Source organism: Tachypleus tridentatus, chromosome 9 (assembly GCF_004210375.1).
Source record: "Tachypleus tridentatus isolate NWPU-2018 chromosome 9, ASM421037v1, whole genome shotgun sequence".
In the NCBI taxonomy this organism is placed as follows: Eukaryota; Metazoa; Arthropoda; class Merostomata; order Xiphosura; family Limulidae; genus Tachypleus; species Tachypleus tridentatus.
In genome coordinates, this window is record NC_134833.1 from 139,020,600 (window position 1) to 139,035,479 (window position 14,880).

General features: G+C 32.8%; 1 protein-coding gene across 1 annotated transcript in view; it reads right to left on the reverse strand.

Annotated features, from left to right (window-relative positions):
- The window catches only part of LOC143226502 (uncharacterized), a 34,384-nt gene that overhangs the window by 6,227 nt on the left and 13,277 nt on the right, over window positions 1-14,880 (reverse strand). Inside the window, exons 3-11 of the mRNA XM_076457529.1 lie at window positions 14,175-14,219; window positions 13,520-13,660; window positions 10,935-11,027; window positions 10,210-10,347; window positions 9,747-9,807; window positions 8,648-8,702; window positions 8,177-8,273; window positions 2,907-2,987; window positions 2,166-2,358 (exon numbers count right to left, since the gene is read on the reverse strand). Of these exons, the coding sequence (XP_076313644.1) occupies window positions 2,166-2,358; window positions 2,907-2,987; window positions 8,177-8,273; window positions 8,648-8,702; window positions 9,747-9,807; window positions 10,210-10,347; window positions 10,935-11,027; window positions 13,520-13,660; window positions 14,175-14,219 (904 nt within the window). The remainder of the gene's footprint in view (window positions 1-2,165; window positions 2,359-2,906; window positions 2,988-8,176; window positions 8,274-8,647; window positions 8,703-9,746; window positions 9,808-10,209; window positions 10,348-10,934; window positions 11,028-13,519; window positions 13,661-14,174; window positions 14,220-14,880) is intronic.

Here is a 14,880-nt window from a genome sequence, read left to right on the forward strand (position 1 = left end):
TAAGAAAATTCTGAATATGCAAATCAGTAAATCCCATGACGACCAAAATCGATTGAAATGTGGAGGAATGGCATGTATCAGAACTACATTAGGACATTGTTTGGCATTACACTTTTGGAAAAGGTATAGAACATATCTTTCCGGCGCAAAATACTCATAAAGCTGTATTGAGGTTAGGGATTTAGAATTTCCAAGACTGTGGTATTTCTTGTATTGAATGGTTTGTAAAACAAAGGAATATGCATTAACGTCGGCAATCAGGATCATCTAAAACAATAAACAGTAACAAGTCCTACTCCAGCCACGGTAAGCAAAGTGTGATAGCTCGTAATAGGCGAAATTTACAAACACAAAAGGAGTGTTTGTTTTGTTTTTAAATTTCGCTGTTTCTATGATTATATAGATAGAAATATGTTGTTAGCTTTGAAATGTTTGAGTTGGTGAAGTGAAAAGTTGAAGTGCAGTGTGAGGTATCATAAGTAGTTAAATATACTTCCAAAATTAATTTACATGTATTAACTTTAACGCCTGTTGTTAAGTAATTAAATATATTTCTGTTAACTGAAAAGGAAATAATGAACTAATACAGAGAATTCTGTACAAACTAGTTTTGTTTAGAATATGCACTAATTTCCTTACTGAATATTCAAAAAGAACACCACCCACCGTCAACTCTTGGGCTACTTTTTTAAAAAATGAACAGTAGGAAAGGCTGAAAGGGCGAGCATGTTTGGTGTGACGGGGACTCGAACCCGCAACCCTCAAATTAAGAGTCAGTGCCTTAACCACCTGCCCATGCTGGGCCCAACAGGAGTGTTACAGTTTCCCAGGAAAAGTGACACAAGACATGGGTACACAAATTGTTTCAAATATGTATACATATATATCTGTTCAACCGTCACATATTTCAAGCAGCTTGAGAATGAAAGAAATATATTAATATTATTTCATACAAAGACATATCGGTCAAGTAGTTGAACGCAGAGCCTATGAAATTCTGTGTGATCAAAAAGTTAAAACTGGCATTAGGAAATTAATATCCTCGTAAATTACATAGAATATTAAAGCCTGCAGGAATGAGAGGCTTGGTTTGGACATGACAGCGCCTTATGGAATAGAAATTACTCTACAGGAGTAGGATCAAGATGCACAGCTTTCAGACAGAGCGTGACTGAAAATGGTGACATGAAGTATGACAACCTCGTGAGGTTCCAAAACCGTTTTAATGTAATCTATTAAACTTCTATTTTTATATTTTATTTACGTTAACGTTAACATGTTACTAATAACCCTAAGCTTGTTTAATTTAACGTGCTCTGCACAAGAAATTCTTATACATTCCCATATCACATCAGTTTTGTTCTTCATAATGAGGGATTATCTATCCATGAAAAAAAAAAACAAACTTAAAGTTTACTAGTAATCGACTCATTTTTCGGAAAAGTTTCATCACAAGGAAGTCATGCTTACACCTGCTTACCACATCTCGAGTGACAAAGCTTACTTATCACGAAACAGTTAAAAAAATATTTAACACTAACTGTCCCCAAATCGACCTGAAAGTTATTAGTAAACTGAATTTCAAATTATAAACCCTCTTCTCGCTACAATTATCGTTTGCCGACTGCTCGTTGGTCACATCTCGTCTGCTAATATATGTGTGGAGACTGTAAGGCCTCCTACGTTGGTGAAACCAAACGTCACTTAAAATACGAGATTGTGAACACATGGGCATTTTACAAAAATTAGAAGGTTACAAATACTCCCAACTCCTTTATCTATCAACACAATACAGAAACAGGACATCAGAGTTATTTTCAACTTTAAAATTCTCTCAACAGCCAAACACGACACTGAACTTCTAATAAAATAAGCATCAAACATAAAATATATTATACAAACAATACACAGTCTTAACTAGATTTAAAACTATTCTAATTTAATTAATTCATTTGTTAAACATTATTTCATTTTCTCATCTCATATTTGTATATTCTAATTGTTTACTCATGTATATGTAGTGTTTGTTTTGTACTTTCATCTTACTGATGAAGGAATTATGATGATAACAAAACGTTTAATAAATGGTTCCTATCGTGTTTTGTTTTATTACCAACTTAAAGTTTGTCGTTTCCTTAAGGATGTATAAAATTCCTTTTTATTACCATAATTAATGGGGATAATATCCATTCCATCTCCTATATCAACAACAATTCCTGATGTTGTGTTATAAGCGTACAAAGCCAGTATTGCCTGACGAGTCATACTGACTCCGGATACACCAAATTCGTCAAATAGTGTCTTAAGGATAGCGGATTGACTTTGAAGGCTGAAGGTACGAGGTATCGAAAGTTGGACCTGAGAAAAACAAGGATCCGTCGTGAACGGTAAAAGTTTAGAAATATATTTATTAAAAAATATTCAAAACGTGATAAAAGTAGAATTGTCCATAAAAAAACAACAACAACATAACAAATATACATGGTTAACTACAGAAGTACTTATCAGAATTCTGTAATGAATGAAAATGAACTTCAGTACAAACGTAAAACTAAATACACAGGCAGAACTCTTTTTATGTACTTAACTAAACAAAGGGAGAGGTTCTAAACAAATTATTTTATTAAAATATTGAATGCTATCAAAAATACTTTATTATTGCATGATTTTCTTCCATGTTCTTCAAAAACAAGTCGTTGGTTTATATTATACGAAAAAACATTTAATGTAACTGATCATTTATGAGAACTTAACACGATACTGACGAAGTGTACTACTTTATGCGTAAAGTGACGAGCAAACAGGCTCAATAAGAAATAATTTACTTAAGTTACCAGATCCTGTAATTAAAGAGAGAATTTTTGTCTTATAAAATCTAGTTATAAAAAAAGGTTTTAATAGTTTACCTTGTATTTCCTTGGATCTATATTTAACTCTTGGAAGATCTTTTTAAAAAGGCTTGAGAGTTTTTCTACATCCATAATACACTGCAAAAATTCTTCCCAATTACTACGTTTTCAAATACAATTTTTAAATTTATCTGTAAAAACAAACGTACAGTGACTTGATTTAAACCATTCTTTGTTTGTGTTAATCATATTTCAAAAATGTAGGAATCATACAAAAAATAATAGGTTATTATGCTACCTTGGAACGAATTAAAGGTTATTAAAAGCTTTAAACTCAGCACTCATTATAGGCATGAACCGCTCAGTTTTGGGTTATTTCACTTACTTGTTTCGATAAATCAATTAACAAAACAAAAACATATAGAAGGTTCATTCACTGTGGAATAGCAATTTCATAATCGCTTTAATTAACATAACATGTATCGCCATCTATCAGTGTTTTGTAACAATGAACTATATATAACTGATTTGATATCTTCCACCAGTCCAGATGCACACGGATTTCAAATATTGATGTATATCTAGTAACTTTTAATTCAACCAAATTTATGCAACTAATTTGATCCGTGGATCTTGCTATATTTTAATACTGGTTACATATTTGAACCGGTTTTAGATCGTTTTGTTTATCCCCTCTTTTCTTTTCTGTATGTATTAAAATAAGAATAACTTGTATGTTTATGTCATCTCTTGGTATTAAACGTTTCATGTAACTGTATCATGCACTAATGTTATTCTATGGCCTACGCATAACGTGGCTTCTATATGGATATTGTAATAAAGTAGCACTTTAGTTTGAGGTCGTAAAAATCCTTTCCAAGTTTGACCACAGATTTTCGTTGTTCGATTTAGAATATTTTGAATATTGTTTACTCGCTTGTGAGTTATGGCGTTGGTTTAGTTTTATCTATGTCCGATTTAGCGTCTACGCTAGTTCGTTTACAGTGTTTGAAAGGAGGGAACATAAAAGACGTTTACCTTAATTGAAAAAAGTTTATTAGCATTTGATTCAAACGAGTGGAAAATCAAAGAAAAATAAAATATAGTTCGTCAATAAACTTTTCCTTTGTAACAGGAAGAGAACTCCATGCTTCATTGTAGTTCATTTTGTTCTACTCATCACATGGTACATAAATCATTACTCGTTGGCTTTGGTCACCATTTACAGACACTGCGTATTCTAACAACATGGTACATAAATCATTACTCGTTGCCTTTGGTCACCATTAACAGACACTGCGTATTCTAGCAACACTATACTTCAGTCACCACTTTTCCACTTTGACTAGCGTTTGCAACCACACTAGATGTTCTAATAACACCTTACACCACTTATTAGTCCTGTGCTTTGATCACTGCTTGCAGACACAATGTATGTCCTAACAACGTGATATTTGACTCATCAATTGACTTTGATCAATGTTTGCACAAACTTCTCGAAGCAGATCGGAAAAAAGGACTATATTTAGAAAAAGCAGAACGTATAGCATAGCTTAGCCACAGATGACACTTCTCATGACATCATGAAGAATGAAGAAAAAATTTATCCCTTAAAAGAACTAAAATTTATAAGCAAGACCTCCAGGATAACATTGAAGATAAAGAACAAATCCTTGTGCCTGATTATAAATTTGATGGATTTTCTAATTCCAACGAGCTAACCCAGCTATTAACTGTTCATTGCAGCACATAAATACCAGTTAGAAATTACTCAAAACAGAGACAGCAAAACTTTCATGACCACCTATTTTGCTTTACAGAGAATCGGATACGTTATAGATCACTCAGTTACATGACAGCTACTGCCAATATAAAATTGTGGTGAAACGGGATGTATCAGAGCTACAGTTTTGTACTGTTTTCAAGGCTTTGTAGCCTTGAGTAGTCCGAGTTCCAGTCGGTGGACTCAGCAGATAGCCTGATGTGGCTTTGCTAAAAGAAAAACAAACAGCTACAAAGGATGTCATTCTTTCTAATCATAATACATCGCTCTCTAGTGGTATATAGCAGAATTTTAATGTTTAAATAAGTGTTTGTATTGAATTAGAAAATTTTATAGACGGGATCTATCAGTTTAATGCGTATGTTTATAGTTTTATGGCTAGCTATAAGAAATTTATTTTAATTATATCCTTATGTATTGTAGTAACATTTAAGAGAGGTAGATATTGTAAAGTTTAAAGTAAAAAAGTATAACCGAGAAAGCAATATGTGAACTAACATAATATTGTTATTTACACTTTGTTCTATTTTTGTATTTTTTCACAACTATACATACCATTATTTGCATTAGTCGCCACTAATTTTGAGCTGATCGACTTTAGAGTTGGCATCTATTCAACAGCACCTATCGTCAACTCTTGTATTACTCTGATCTAATTGTGAGATTTGAGCGTTACTTTTATCAGACGAAGTGCAGAGTAAAATCTTGAAGTAACGGAATTCGATTTAGCAGTTAGTTAAGTTTTTTCAAAATATGTTTAAGTGAAACAATACAAACAATACTGAAGTACAATATCCTTGTAAACATCTGGTTGGCATCAACCACTAAAATACAGAATGCAATAAATTATGCACGAACTTAGGCTTTAATTTAACCAATGAGGATAAAGTGAGTAAGAAACACACAATGCATAAAATAAAGCAAATTGAAAAACAAAATGGAGGAAGGAAAATTAAAAAAAAATTATCCCAAAGCTACACAATGGGCTATCTGTGTTCTGCCCACCATGGGTATCGAAACATGGTTTATAACGTTTTAAGTCAGCAGACATACCGCTTTGCCATTGGGGGAAATGAAGAAGAAACTAGAAAGTAAATAACAGAAGCAGCTAAAATTTTATGATGTCGCAGGTGACTGAGGTGAATTAGAATTGGTAAGACAGAAGAAATAAGACTCTTTAAAGGAACGGCGCTTACGTCAGCAGTTCTTCTTCCGTGAATGCAGCCAACAGCAGGACTCCAACAACAACAAACAAAAGGTATTGGCTTGTTCATGACAGAGAAAAGCTATCTTCTTTAAATTAGTTTTCTTTCCAGTAAATCGAAAATAACTAGGTTAAACCGCATAGTAGCTTAAGGCAGAGTGGAAAGCATATCTTTAGATGAAAGAAAATAGTCCGTGTGATAAAGGAAGACAATCTCATATAGAGGAGCGAGTACGAAAATAACACTGAAGTACCAAACGTTTTTAAATAGCCATGACCTCTAGTAACAATAGACTGAGACGAAATATTCTAGTGAAGGAAATAAGAGAAGCTAGACAATTCTAATAGATCGACTTAACCATGTACACCAGCTCCAAAACTTTGAATAAAGGAAGAAAAGGCGGTAAAGCCTACAGAAATCAAAGGAAAATGGAGATACAAAGTGAAAAGAGTGTAGGAGCAGTCTGATGAAAAGAAAATTTTGAAAGATACTGTTTGGAACGTTCAATTGAGAACAAACAAAAAAGACATTCGCAGTATGTGAGCTAGGAAACAGGTAAGATAGTTTGTAGTATGTTGGATAGCAAACAAACAAGACAATGTGCAGTACGTTGGATAGCAAACAAACAAGACAGTGTGCAGTATGTTGGATAGCAAACAAACAAGACAATGTGCAGTATGTTGGATAGCAAACAAACAAGACAGTGTGCAGTATGTTGGATAGCAAACAAACAAGACAATGTGCAGTATGTTGGATAGCAAACAAACAAGACAATGTGCAGTATGTTGGATAGCAAACAAACAAGACAATGTGCAGTATGTTGGATAGCAAACAAACAAGACAGTGTGCAGTATGTTGGATAGCAAACAAACAAGACAGTGTGCAGTACGTTGGATAGCAAACAAACAAGACAGTGTGCAGTACGTTAGATAGCAAACAAACAAGACAATGTGCAGTATGTTGGATAGCAAACAAACAAGACAATGTGCAGTATGTTGGATAGCAAACAAACAAGACAGTGTGCAGTACGTTGGATAGCAAACAAACAAGACAATGTGCAGTACGTTGGATAGCAAACAAACAAGACAGTGTGCAGCATGGGGATTCTTTCTATGAAATTAATGAGCAACGAAAATCACGGTTTCACTACAAGAAAGTTCAGAAATGAATTCCAAAAAGGGTTTATTTTAAACCCTTTTTTAATACATGAAACGTATAATTCCTAGAATTTATTTTGCACATGAATACTGTGGAATTAGTAAAAATAAATAGTGAAGATATCAGTAAAACTGGATTAAATGCGTTTTCAATGATATAACGGGTTACATCTTTTCATCAGTGACAAAACTGCATGTTGAAAGTAAACAAAATAATTTGCTGTTATAACTGAACATAAAGTGTACATTCACCTAATAACCTGTGTCGTACTATCCTTTGCTTTGTTGTTATAGCTGAACATAAAGTTTAAATAACCTAATAACCTGTGTTGTACTGTCCTTTTTTGGTTGTTGTTAAAGCTGAACATAAAGTTTACATACGCCTAATAACCTGTATTGTACTATCCCTTGTTTCGTTGTTATAGCTAAACATAAAGTTTACATACACCTAATAACCTGTGTTGTACTATCCCTTGTTTTGTTGTTATAGCTAAACATAAAGTTTACGTACACCTAATAACCTGTGTTGTACTGTCCTTTAACTCAGCGCTTATCAACATATTCCAATATCATTCACCCCTATAAGCTTTTCATAACATCTCTGTCACCCCATTTTGAAAAAGGCAAAAAGTATTAAATTAGAATGCTACATTATTTATTATGATTTAAATATACACTAAACTACAACTAGAATGAATACAATGCACATTAAATAAAATATAAACGTATTTATCAAACTACGTCTTGAATAAATAATAATAATGAATAAATAATAATAACTAATGACTTTTTGTTGTTGTATAATTCACCCTGATTCTAATCTGATTCATTCACCCTGATTCTAATCTTGTTCATCTCTGGGTGAATTGTTCACCCAGTTAAGAAGCACTGCTTTAAATGGTAGTAAAACAAAATGAAAGGTATTCTAACAATAATGTTTTTAAATAAAGTTAACATTAAGGATTATTCTTGTCATTAAATCCCAAATAAAGACGTTCTATTAACTTTAGTTTATAACTATGAAACAATATATTTTATAATGGGATCGAGACACTGTTGATAAATAGTACACAATTACTAAAAGCTCTCAATAAGTTGTTAATATATCTATACACTGCTTACAGGTAAAACATACACTTTGCAAGTTTACTATTTAATGCATACTAATTTCTAAAAATTTACCTTCGACCTTTTTGCACATGATGAAACAGGAAAACATATATCGGATGTGCAGCGAATTTTAGGGTTTAAAGCCTCTAATCCAAATATATGTTTCTTACTAGAATAAAACAAAGTGATACTGAAGTAAGTTTCATTACACTATTAAGTTCACAATGGATTTTTCTACACTAAAATATTACAGGTATAAGAAGTGACTGTTTGACTGGCTGAGTTAATTATCCAATAAATGATTCAAATGCCTTATTAATAATAAACGTTAGAGTAAATGTTTACATGCATTAAGATGTTAAGTAACAAAATTATTATCATGAACTAACTCAAACGTTCAGAATTCTTTAGCCAATTACATGCAATAAATATCAGTAGGAAAATAATTTCAAACTATGTTATTTACAATTAAAAACTAAGTTTACAAGTGAAAGAGCTAATTTAGTAGAAGCACTGTTCATAGAGAGTTTCAAGATTTCTTACCTACAGTACTTGTTTGTTGCACAGATAGTTGGGAAGAACATTTGAGGCAGAGTTGCTAAAAGTAATAAATTACGATTAACATTTTTATTTACAAAGTTCTTTTGACAGAAATGTAAAAAAACTACTGAGTTAGAAGAACCGCAAAAGGTAAAATACACAAATATGAGGTTAATGAATTGTTAAAATCAGTTAATTTAAGCTGTTGAGGTAGAACAGGAATTAGGCTGATCCATCAGGCTGAATCCGAATATAACTGGAGAAGATAAGACGTTGTTTGAGATTTCTGATATACACAATGATGGAACAGAGACTGGCTGACTGGGTTGTAAAAGTGCACAGCTGCAGAATGTTGTATGAGGTTTGTGGGGTACACAACCACAGAAACCAACATGACTTAGTGTGGTGAATCATTATACAAATACAGATGGTAGAATATTTTCTTAAGAGAATAAGACTGCTGATGAGGGTTTAGGGTGTAAAAAAGGTTGATTAAAGCACCGTGTTCAAGAGGTGTGTTTCTGATGTAATGTTATCTACACTCAACCATTATAAAATTACTGATGTGTCAGAAGTCAGAACTAAAATGTCATTATGATACTGATGTTTTAGTAAGTTATACTAAACTTATATTTTAATACTGATGTGTCAGTAAGAAGTACTTGAGTTTTATTAAGGTACGTATGTGCCTTTAAGTTGAATTAAAATATTTTTACAGCAGTGACGTGTCAGTAAGCTGTATTAAACAACTACTTTCAAATTGTCATATCACTAAGTTTAACTAAAGTACTTTTACGGTATTGATGTGCCGTTAATCTGTATTAAGCTACCATTTTCATATTGATGTGCCATTAGTTCTCTGGTAGTGATGTGTCAGTAAGCTATGACACTGAAGTGTCAGTAAGCTGTACTTAAGTTTTATTATGATACTTAAGTTGTGTTAAGTTACTATTTTCATATTAATGTGCCAGTAAGTTACAATTAAGTATTTTTTATGTTAATGATGTGCCAGTAAACTGTATTAAGGCATTATGCTACTGATGTATAAGTTGTAAAACTAAACTACTATTTTCATACTGCCAGTAAACTGTATTAGACTTACGGTGATCCATGAGAATACCAGCACGGATGGAGAAACTTCCTACATCAACAATTACTACATCCTGAAAAACACAAAGAACTGAATTGGAGTTCGTTACATTTGCACACGAAACACTTGGCGTTATTCAATGATGTGTAATTAATACTTTGTTAATACCAAAATCAATGTTTGAAAGACGATAAGAATAGAATAAATTATCAGTTTAAGTATTCATTATTTGGATCGGATCATGTACATTGCATCCATAAAATACCTAATACTTACTATGATATACAAGGTTGAATACCACACCACTTTACCTCATAGTTAGTTTGTTACGAATATCGTAGCCGTGAATATCAACTAGAAGTCTTTAAAATGAAGTTTTTAATTACTTTAATAGAGATAATTATTTATAGGATAAAAAGAAATCTTGAAACACACAGAACACATGTTCTGATTAATGCACTGAAGTGAGCTTTACCTTATGACATTTTAGTGGATAACGAACAGGCTGAACGTAAACCATGCTAAAGTCTTCGTGGCAATGAGTCTGAAGCGACTGAAACCAGTCATTGGTCTCCTTTTCATCTCGACACTTCAGAATTACAGAGTGTTCTCTCTGGTTAGGAAATACAAGAAACCTAGAGCGTCAAACAGCCTAAACAAGCTATTCTGTTTCTCCAAAACTGATAACTGAAGACTTAAATAAATCATTTATAATCTTTGACTACCAAATGTTTACCATGATATAAGAGCTTTAGAACAATTATTTAGTCTTGGTCGATTTTTTATTTTGTATTTTTACTTGTGTGTGTGTGTTCTTTTAGCAACGCCACATCGGACCATCAAATCCCTGATTTGAGCATTATAATTCCGAAGACTTTACCACTTCCCTACTAGAGAGGAGGGACATGTTTACTTGTCACTACTTAAGAAAATTAATTGTTTGATTAACATTTGATAACGTATGTTTTTTGTTATATGAATATAACTTATCTGAAATTGAATTATCTGAAACATAAGTGAAACTAATGTTGATCTAAAAGATACAACCAACTAAACTATTGGATCTTTGAAGTCTCGGAGTTAAGTTTTTGAAAAACTGATATTGCCATGGTGATAATAGCTATTCAGAATTTACTAATAGTTTAGCTTAAGATAGACCAAGTTTCTTCTCAAAAGTATCTCACCTTTTGTCACACTTACCTTGTCATCAACGCTTATTATGTTGCTTTCCAAAATATCTACAGTACCACCCATAAGCCGTAGCTCGAGACTTGGTTTTTCTGAATGAATACTCTGGAAAAGAAAACTGAGCAATTGCTTTCTGAATTATTCTATTAATACTACTGCAAAACACTAAGAGAGATGTATTTATTTGTACAAAAGATTATCAGTGATTGCGCACCTCGAGTATCCAAACTCGAATTTTTAGTGTTAAATTCCTAAGACTTACTGCTAAGCCAGTGAGGAGCTATCAGAAAGGAAACATGGTGTTACCTCAACATCCTATATCTTAGGACTGGCTCTCATTCTTCTTATTACTTATATAATTGACCTGAATGAGGAATTAAAAACAGAAGAATCAAGTTTATTGGTGATGTTAAAATGTGTGATGCTGCAATCAGGGCTGTAAGAAAGTTGTCGCTTTGTTGGAGGTTTCAGATTGTTTAGTGGATTCGACGACCAAGAATCGAAATAAGTAAAGGCAATATTTTTAGATAATTGACTGGTTGTGGTCAAGCGCAAAGGTACACTGTGAACTATCTGTGCTCTACCAATCATGAGTATCGAAGCTCAATTTGTAGCGTCGTAAGCTTGCAGATTTACCCTGAACTAGTGAAGGGTAGACAATATTTAGTTAATTAATGTTTAATAATGTTTACACATTAATGAAGAACTTATAAAGAGCATGGATAAGGTAAAGGTCATGGGAACATAATTGAATAAGTCATTTCATATATATATATATATATATATATATACACAATTGCTGTTACCTACATATATATATACATCTATATATACAATTGCTGTTACCTACATATATATATATATATATAATTGCTGTTACCTACATAAAGCAATAATCACTAACATTATTGATACCTGAAATACACATCGCGATACGTACGTACATTATCGATTGTATTAAATAATCTATACGTGAATAACAAAACCAAAATAGAAAATATTGGGAATCTGAATTTAAAAATTTATTGACAGCATTTCCTGTGGTTATACCCGCCATCTCCGTAAACGTATTAATCAGTGACAGCATTCCCTGTGGTTATACCCGGCATCTCCGTAAACGTATTAATCAGTGACAGCATTCCCTGTGGTTATACCCGGCATCTCCGTAAACGTATTAATCAGTGACAGCATTCCCTGTGGTTATACCCGGCATCTCCGTAAACGTATTAATCAGTGACAGCATTCCCTGTGGTTATACCCGGCATCTCCGTAAACGTATTAATCAGTATTAACACAAAAGCTTCGCTTTATTACGAATTTCACATTTCTAATATTCAAAACAATATCCGCATCTCTTTCGTTAATGATTAAGCTTGTTCCGGAAGTACAAGCTTCATCCGGATATCTCGTGTTTCTGCACGAGATTATTAGTAGATTCTACTCTTAATTATATACTATACGCAAAATTATTCGTCCCCAGTGACAGGAAAAGTTCAAATGAATCTATCAGTTTAAATTATTTCATGGACTTTAAAAAGGTTAATTGTGTTTTACGCTTGGTTTCACTCAGAGTAAAAGGTTTGAGCTGCTGTAAAAAGTAATTGTTAAGCATTTCAGTAATGTTAAGAGCCGCTGAACAATAACATACAGCAAATCTACATATTTTTATTCCTTAAGTTTTGTCACCTTTTGAAATGTGAATGATAGTTTGATTAATTCACAGCATCTTTGTGTAGAATACTCTGCTTGCAAAATAAAATTTGGAATAACATTATTCATGCCTGTCCCCTCGTCATTCAAAAGTGATTATTGAGCTTTGTGTGCATGCGCATCTTTTCAAACGCTTAGAGGAAAGCAGTCGCCGTAACCGGGAGTCAGAAGAACACTCGAACAAACATCATGGTTCGCAATATATATATGAGATGAGTGATAAGTAGTAGAATGGGCGATGTGCATTTTAGATATGGAAATTAAAATATGATTTTATCATTTGTAGCTTTGTATTCTGACTAAAAGTTCATTCAAGAGTATCAAATATTGCACCCCTTCCAATGGCACAGCGTTATATTTGTGGGTTTACAACGCTAGAAGCTGGATGCAGATACACGTGATGGGCAGAGCACAGATAGTCACTTGTGTAGCTCTGTGCTTAATTTCAAAGCAACAACCATAGGTACACATATTCTTCTAATGTGAGGGTTTGTTGCTTGTTTTGTAGTTCAAATTGAACAGATCTCGTCGAATGCGTTCTGAAAACATAGAGTTTTACTTATTTTTGCGTTATTTAATAGAAACATATAACAAAATAACAACATTTTTAAGAGGTGGCACTTTTCTGTCCATCTTGTATATAGACTTTCACTCACTTCTCAACAACTACTTGAGCATAAAACAGGCAGAAGTTACATACGAGGCTTCAGGCTTATACGTTTTTAAGAATATGAAAATACTCAAAATAAACTATTATTTAATTCTAGAAAATACTGAACATTAAAACTATAACAAAACATTTCCTCTTTTCGTGTATAGTTTATACGTTATATTTATATTAGGGGTTTGTTTGAAGCATCCAAATATATTATTGTTTTCTTACGTACATCGTATGAGAAGAGAAAACCATTCCTTGCACAGAAATACTTCCGTTTCCATGGGTTCCAGTATGTTGCATTTTTTACTCCCAAGGGGAGTTTTTCTAGATAACCTTCGATATTTAAAAGTGTTGTGCTTTCTTGGGTATCCTGCAATTAGAAATGGATATATTTGATTTTTATCATGTGTTTGTGGAAACTATAAAAATCAAAAAGGTGTAAAATGTTTTCGTTAGGTAAACTAAGAGAGGTAGGATACAAATATCTTAAAATCAGTGACGTATCTGTAAACACATCAAAAACAGTCCCGAGACAGTTTCAAACAAAGTAATAAGCTTAAGTTTTAAGCGTAGGTTATTAGGGGTCCCTCCCCACCAAAAAAACTTAATGAAAATACATCAAATCTCATCCTTTCCCCCAAGAATGAAATAAACTCGCTTAACAGGTTTTAATATAAATGCTCAGAAGTGATGGCCATTTAAGAGTTCTAAGGTCTACAACTACATAGATAATTTTAATGAACAAAATATACGACAAAACATAACATGATATATTATATTAAACTGGACAAGGATGAGTTCGCTATTGCATGAAAGTTAAGGGGAATAAATCCCCTAACATATCATTCAAGAAGTAACATATTTTCACAATAGGTTTTACTTACCTCTGGAGAAAATTCTACTTTGTAAAGTTCCATTAGAAGATCTCTCTGTAACAAAATATAATGTTTATTAATGTTTCTTAGTTTATCGTAGATGCTCTAGTTAGTATGGATAACTACTGCTAAGTTTACGATAAAATAATATTTAACTTCCGTCCAATTCACGAATCCACTTAGTTCATGAATCTAGAAGGAAATTCAAATTGTTATAGGTTTCGACGCCAACCCATTCACTTTACAAATCTCAAAGTCAACCCACCCATTTCATGAGCCAGATGCCAATCCATTTTGTTTATAAACCTCTAGAACAACCCATCCAAATTGTAAACATCGAAATCAACTTACCAATTTTAAAAAAATAAAGGTAAACTCACTCATTTTATGAATCTAGAGGCCAACCCATCCAGTTTATAAATCTTGAAGTCAGTTCACTCAATTCATAAACCTGGAGGCCGATCCACTTAGTTTGTTAAGCCCAATGTCAGCCTAATCTAACACTCGTTTTAATAAATCTTGAAGTCAATTCAACTAATTCACAAGCCTCGATATCAGCAGACATAGCTATAAGCCTAGAGGTAAACTCAACAAGTTCAAGAATCGTAGCAAAATAAAAGTAAATTGAGAAAGAACTATGTTTTTAAAATTCACACGTTTTTATCGGTTGCACAAATCCTCAGTACTTGTATATCGTCTGATGACAGAGTGTAGG